Source organism: Panicum virgatum, chromosome 8N, assembly GCF_016808335.1.
Source record: "Panicum virgatum strain AP13 chromosome 8N, P.virgatum_v5, whole genome shotgun sequence".
NCBI classification, from domain to species: domain Eukaryota; kingdom Viridiplantae; phylum Streptophyta; class Magnoliopsida; order Poales; family Poaceae; genus Panicum; species Panicum virgatum.
The window spans coordinates 39,767,089-39,773,977 of NC_053152.1; the positions used below are offsets into that span (position 1 = coordinate 39,767,089).

Genomic DNA, 6,889 nt, shown 5'->3' on the forward strand with positions numbered 1-6,889 from the left:
CTAGAAAAATATGGCCTTACAAAAAGGAAAGAAAAACACAAAATGGCAACTGCCACATAATAAGACAAATTTAAATGCAACATAAAGATATGCTTATTATAACAGCTAAGCATTGTCTGTCATGTTTTCTCTATTTCAGATCTGCTGTTCCTCCTCAACTAGTCGTATGTGACAGCCCATCTCTCCTAGTTGAATTATATTTTAATGGAATACACAAGATCGGCTAGATTTGAAAAATAAATAAAAGATCTGCCAATATTAAAAATTGAAAGAAAAACACTAGTGACCGTTACAAGAAAAGACAGAAAGAATTAAATGCACCATAATGATGCTCCAAATATAAAATCTTACCATTGTGCCTCATGCTCTATTTCCCGATTTCAGATCTGCTCTTCCTCCTCCCAGTTGCAGCCCACCTTCCCCTCTCTCTCTAGCCTCATTTCATTTCAACAATAGATCTGTTACAAGCAATGGCCGACGAGGTGCAGGAAGTCCTGGTTAGCGTCAATCCCTCCATCACCATCCTCTCAGGCCACAACGAATCAAAGGTTTCGTCGCGGGCAGGATACTTCCTCGTCCCCTGCAACGTCGATTCACCAGATCCACCATCTGCAGCAGCTGTAATTCCTATCCCTGCCACTCAAGCTGATCTGCAGGTTAATTTTGATAAGAGCTGGTCTGGCTCCCCGAAGCTATGGCGGAGGTGGGTGGAGAAACTCCGACCGAGACACGAAGCTGCGTGGCAAGAGATTGGGATCTTGGATGGCGTAGTTACATCTACCTGGAGATTTAATCGGGATGAGAATGTACTCCTTGAGATAGCTAAGTTCTGGTCCCCAAGGACGAATACTTTCATTTTCCCATGGGGAGAAGCTACGGTAACACTTGAGGACCTAGCTGTCCTTGGGGGGTTGCCTGTTCTTGGTTCTTGTGTGAGGGAAAAGCCAACGCCTGTGGTACAAGAAGATGTCAATGAGCTGAAGATAGTCCGGTGCAATCTCAATGCCAGTAAGTACAAGAAACCAACTTTCTCTGGATGGGTCAAGTATTTTCTAGAGGATATGCCAACAGATAGAAAAGGGGAGCGGATCGAGCATGCTGCTTTCCTGTCCATGTGGCTCTCAATGTTCGTGCTGAAAGAAGCACCATTTGATGTTGTCCAGCCCAATGTTTTTGACATAGCTGTTCAGATGGTGCATGGCAAGGGCGTGGCTCTTGCACCAGCTGCCCTCGCCAGCTTATACAGAGACCTCTCTTCTCTTAAGCGCCATATTATCTGCAACAATCAAGAAAAATTTGTGGTGGGGACACCATTGAATGTCTTGCAGCTCTGGATCTGGGAGCGCTTCCCTGCTTTAAGGCCCAAGAGAGCAGTGAGCTTCCTGGAAGGTCGCAACCTCCCAACAAGGGCTGCACGGTGGGGAAATGTTCAGACAAGGCTTGATTCCAGTGATGTCCGTGGAGAGCTCGAGTCACCAACAAGGTTTGAATGGATGCCCTATGGAAGTACAAATGTTGGACTGCTTGGTTCCTGGGTTTCTGGTGATGATATCGTACGCAGTAAAGAACTGCAGTCCTTTGCAAGGTACATCCGTGCTTCCGATCTCATCGGTATGTACTGCACTGAGAAGTATCATCCACATCGTGTGGCCAGGCAGTTAGGGTTTGATCAGGACATGCCAGGACCTTTTCCCCGTATCCGTTCCAGTTGGAAAGAGTCATGGAGAAGATACGATTTGAATCCTCAAAGAATAACATTTTTCGTTCCAGACTCACAGCCAGGCATAACTAAAGACTACATGAAATGGTGGAAGAAGTTTCGTTGTGCCACAGATATTTCAAAGAAGAGAATGGCTGCTGTGATTCAAGAGGGCGCAAGCTCATCCACAGATCCAGGAATCAAGAGACAGAGGCAGGATACACAGGTAAGCGTACATGGACAGACTCACCTTACAGTTTGTTATGATACTAAGAAGGATAACCTGGTTCCTCCATGAAGAGAGTATTTTTCAATTCATAAGAATAGGTTTGTTTGATTAATCACAGCTTTTCTCAACATCTTGAATGTAAATTGCAATTGTTACTTCTAGTTTTGTATTTTTCTGATACTAGTGTCAACTTGGAGTACATTAGAAACTGAGTGGAAGGCTGTGACACACTGATAAGTGATAAGAATCCTTTTGCATGCTGATCATTCTTGAAACCTGGTGATTTCATTATTATGTGTGTCATTCTTTTTTCTCAGCAATAATCATACATCTTTTACTATATTTAGATTTCTTAGTTTTTAAGGATCCGTAATCCTTTTTTTTTTCAAGTTTGCCTTTTCTCATTCACAATACCATGTAGGTGGGGATGTCCACACTATATATAGCTATAGGTCAGAAAAGTATATATATGACAATTTATTTCCAGATAGTTGTTGACCCTGTATAGCTTGGTTGATTCTGTTATTTTTTACTACAGCACCAGCGCATTATTATGAACCTAAAAGATAAAACTTGCTGGCAAAGTGAAATTTGAAATGGTTTGTAGCTAGATCGTAACTTATACACATGTGGGTATAAAATAACATTTTTGTACATGAGAATTACTACTCATGCAGCATCTTAAAAAATGAAATATTCCTAAAACATCTAATTATGAATGGTTTTTATCATCTTTTTTTTTTTCATAGTATGTATTATAAAGTTCTATTGTTAATGAATTAGTACCCTTGTATCCCAAGAACATGAAAGCCACACGTACCAGACTGGTAGCGCATTGGAGTTTTTTGCTTTATCTATCAATTGTAGGCAGTAGTAATGACATGCATGCTCAATAGTATACTATGTTACCATATGCATAGAACCAACCTCAACTAGCCATGAAATGAAATTTTCATGGAAATTTCCCATCCATGTTAGTGTATGCTCCCTGCTGGTCACTGTAGATGTAATTAACTCATATAGTACATGAAAAACTTAAATATCAAACTTATCTGATGATAAAAAAGATGGATTTGGTACTTCACTTCTTTGGAGCTTTAAATTGTACTGACCCCCAAAAGCCACCATTATATTTGTCCTTTAGATAAAATCTTTTATGTTGTGCAACTTATTACACTTCCATTAAAAAATTTTGGGTGGACCACAAAAATTATTGTGTTGTTTTGTACATTGATAGAAACTAGATCAAATTATGTTTTGTGAAAAGTCCATAACTATTTTAATGTTACACCAAGAAAACTGTATTTGTTGTTCACTCGATTATGTGAAAAAATAGAACTAAATTGTAGTAAAAGTAACCCTAGCTTCTTTCTACAAGTAGTTTTCAGACTCGATACTTTGCATAATCACTTGGACTTCCTCTGATATCTGACATTAGTTTCCTTTTCTCTTATTTGTAAATGCAGATTAAGCAACTCAAGAATAAAAAGCATCAAAAGGCTCTTCCATAACAACTTCAATGGTGATCAATGTGTTCTGTGCCGAGCAAACCTAAAAGAAGAGTAAGCAGATGGGAGAAGGCCTCCTGTAATAGTATATTCTAGTTGATTATCTATTTTGAACTATTATTGTTATTCTTCATTTTTCACAAATGAACTATTGTTGTTAACTACTTATGTTGAGGTTTGAATACTATTGTGGTGATGACTTTTCGTAATACTTCGTAATACATATGCATATACTTCAACATGTCACGTAGCAGCGAGTAATTAATGCATGTTGATCTTATACTTCTCCATTCATCGTTTTCGATTTATGATTGGTTGATGTGGATCATTGGATCTGTTGTCCAGTTATTGTAATTACATTGGATACTATGATTACACTGGCTTTATCACTCTAGCAAGAAACATCTGCTATATTACAAGTCATCTGACAAGGTTGTCATGTACTAATGGTTGATTGCCATAGACAAGGTTTCTGGTGAACTTGATGGCTTCTGTCCTATTAAGTAATACTACCCCACTAGACCGTTAAGCAATAGAGCTGACTTCCATATATAGGCTGTATGCAATTTATTCTCGCTAGCTGTGTGATTATTGTTGATTCTTGGCTTCAACTAGTTTGCCAATAATTGTTCTCTTGGGTACATAATAATAAGGTGGAGAAAATTGTGTTATGTGATGGAAGTTTTAAACATTTTATGCTGCATCGTATATAAAACTGATTGCAGCCCTAGTAAGCTAGGGATCATGTCTTTAGTAAAATACCATCTTCCAAAACACTGAATGTTGAGACACCGTGTACTGTTGCTACACAAACTCATATCATCACATCAAATTTACTCTTTCATGTCTTCCATACATGCATGCATAGATGGGTAAGGATATGCTGCCATGGATCAAATGGTAAAATTCTTCTCATAGAGAATTATAGAGATTATTGAGTAGGCTTTGGAAGCATCCTAAATAGCCGTTGTGCCATCAAGAGGAACACGGGGGATGTCGTAAACAGCATCACAACTTTTTTCACATAGATCCCATTTTACTGATTGATAAATTAGTCATTCGTGTTTTCAAAATTTTATGTTCCGACGACTAAGTTTATTCGACATGCCTAACAAGGATCCCTGCTGTCACATCTGCACTAATTGGTGAATCCAGAATATCATGCTTCTTCTCCCCTGATGATCGATACTTCTACTATCTCCGAATCTCCAGGGTTAATAGGACCCACATTCTATATGGCTGACTTCTGCAAGGCTCCTATGCTATGATCCATTAGATGTAGCTTCGAATCACTACTAGAGAAAGGACCATAGGTATGGGTTGAAAATGGCCTTAGGTACCGGTTTTGCAGCCTGTACTATGAAATCGAGACCAAATGTGGGCACCTTGGACACCAGGTTAAAAACCGGTGCCTAAGGCTCTCCTTAGTACCGGGTGTAGGCTCCACCCGGTACCTAAGCATTTTTTACCAAAAAAAAATTATTAAACCTGGGAAGAGGCGCGTGCAGTGGTCAAGGTTCAAACTCAGGATCTCTTGCCTCGCGTGTACCTTCCTTACCATCTCACCGACACATCACTTGTCATGAAAAGAGAGATATTTTCCACTTGAAGTAGCCTATAGATGAACCTTTGGTATCGGGTGGTAACACCACCCGGTAATAATATAGAAATACTGGGTGGTAACACCACCCGGCGCCTATGGATAGCCTTAGGTACTGGGTGGTAACACCGCCCAGTACCAAAGGCTCTCCATAGGCTTCCATCCACCCCAAAAGTAACGGTATATCAAGAAGAACCGGTACCTATGCTAATATAGGTACCGAGTTTTCTTTATGCCGGTACTTTTGAAGTGGATCTTTGGCTTATTTTCTAATAGTGAATTCATGGACCTCAGTCACCAACTTCTCAGCATGATCACTGCAACAATCTCAAATGATCTGACCACACCCTGCCCCTAGAAACACAATGCATGCATATTCTTCAGTTTATTAGAGGAAGGCAGATAGTTTAAATATGATGTATTCTTATTTATTTAGGAAAAAATATGCTGCATTCATGCAGCGAACCAACCATGGTTCTTCCTCTCCGGTATCCAATAATTTACCAAGCACTATGATTTGGGCTTCACTATCCTGTTACCAAAATGAAATGCTAAACTTTTCTGGTGTCCAATATTTTATTTATTGGTGGCGAACCATTATGAAACAAGTGCCCGCAGCTGTCAGATTCGGGCCCGGCACCACCGGATCCGGCCGCCCGCCGTGCGGCCGCCCCTCCAATGCCGCCGTTCCACCACGTGAGGGAGAGAAAGAGAGTGAGCAGGGAGGAGGGAGGGGAGAGAGATTGTGTGGAGTGCGCTAGGTTAGGTTTTCTTTCATTGGGTTCAGACCATTTACTGTGGCGGACATGTGAAAAGTTTCCACCTCTTAAAATAGGGGTATTAATAGAGGCGGTCACATTAAAGATGACCGCCTCTGTTAACCGATTTTGCGAGGCGGTTTCTGTACCTACCTCAGTTAATAGAAAATGTCTACCTCACCTCTGTTAATGCTGGGCATTAACATAGGCGGTTATTATTTGTGCCCGCCTCAGAGCTCCAAAAAAATATCATTGTTAATCAGTTTTTGTAATAGTGTTTACTTTTTTGGATACACCGACTCGTACTAAATGACCCCTTTAGTACTAGACGTTTTAGCCTATACTAAATGGCGTGACATTTAGTACCAACCAAACAGTACCGGTCAGCCGCCCGGTTCTCTAGCCGTGACATTTACCAACAATATCTGACGATATAGCATAAAAGCATTTGGTCCCGTCGGCCACTTTGATCACTATTCTCAACGTTGGTTTTGAATCTACCGATCTAACAAACTTAATAAATTGAATCCTCATACGGAAATAAAGGACGACACTCCATTTTTTTGGGGGGGGAGGGGGTCCTATGAAATATACAAAACAAAACTACTGTGCACTTGTTTCGTAATGTTTTGCCACCAATAAATAAAATATTGGACACTTGAAAAGTTTAGCATTTTATTTTTGTAACGGGATAGTAAAGGCCAAATCATAGTGCTTGATAAATTATTGGATACCGGAGAGGAAGAACCAATGGTTGGTTCGCTGCCTGAATACAGCATATTTTTCCATAAATAAATAAGAATACAGCATATTTAAATTATTTGCCTTCCTCTAACAAACTGAGGAATATGCATGCATTGTGTTTCTAGGCCAGGGTGTGGTCAGATCAATTGAGATTGTTGCGGTGATGATGCTGAGAAGTTGGTGACTGAGGTCCATGAATTCACTATTAGAAAGCAAGCCAAAGATCCATTCCAAAAGTTCTGGCACGAAGAAAACTAGGTACCTATACTAGCATAGGTATCGGTTCTTCTTCATACTGGTACTTTGGGGTGGATGGAAGCCTAAGGAAAGCCTTTGGTACTTGGCGGTGTT

General features: G+C 40.2%; 1 protein-coding gene across 1 annotated transcript; it reads left to right on the forward strand.

The window, feature by feature from the left end:
- Window positions 1-470: 470 nt before the first annotated feature.
- Window positions 471-2,251, forward strand: LOC120685037 (protein MAIN-LIKE 2-like). The gene is made up of 3 exons (XM_039966882.1): window positions 471-1,611; window positions 1,771-1,925; window positions 2,246-2,251. Exons 1-3 carry the CDS (start codon window positions 471-473, stop codon window positions 2,249-2,251), a joined length of 1,302 nt encoding a protein of 433 aa, XP_039822816.1.
- Window positions 2,252-6,889: the final 4,638 nt, after the last annotated feature.

What these genes read in the sequence shown, in the direction of transcription:
- LOC120685037 (XM_039966882.1), top strand. Translation starts at nt 471, where the DNA reads ATGGCCGACGAGGTGCAGGAAGTCCTGGTTAGCGTCAATCCCTCCATC. An exon ending in CCGTGCTTCCGATCTCATCG is followed by an intron (nt 1,612 to 1,770) that starts GTATGTACTGCA and finishes TTTTCGTTCCAG; the next exon opens with ACTCACAGCCAGGCATAACT.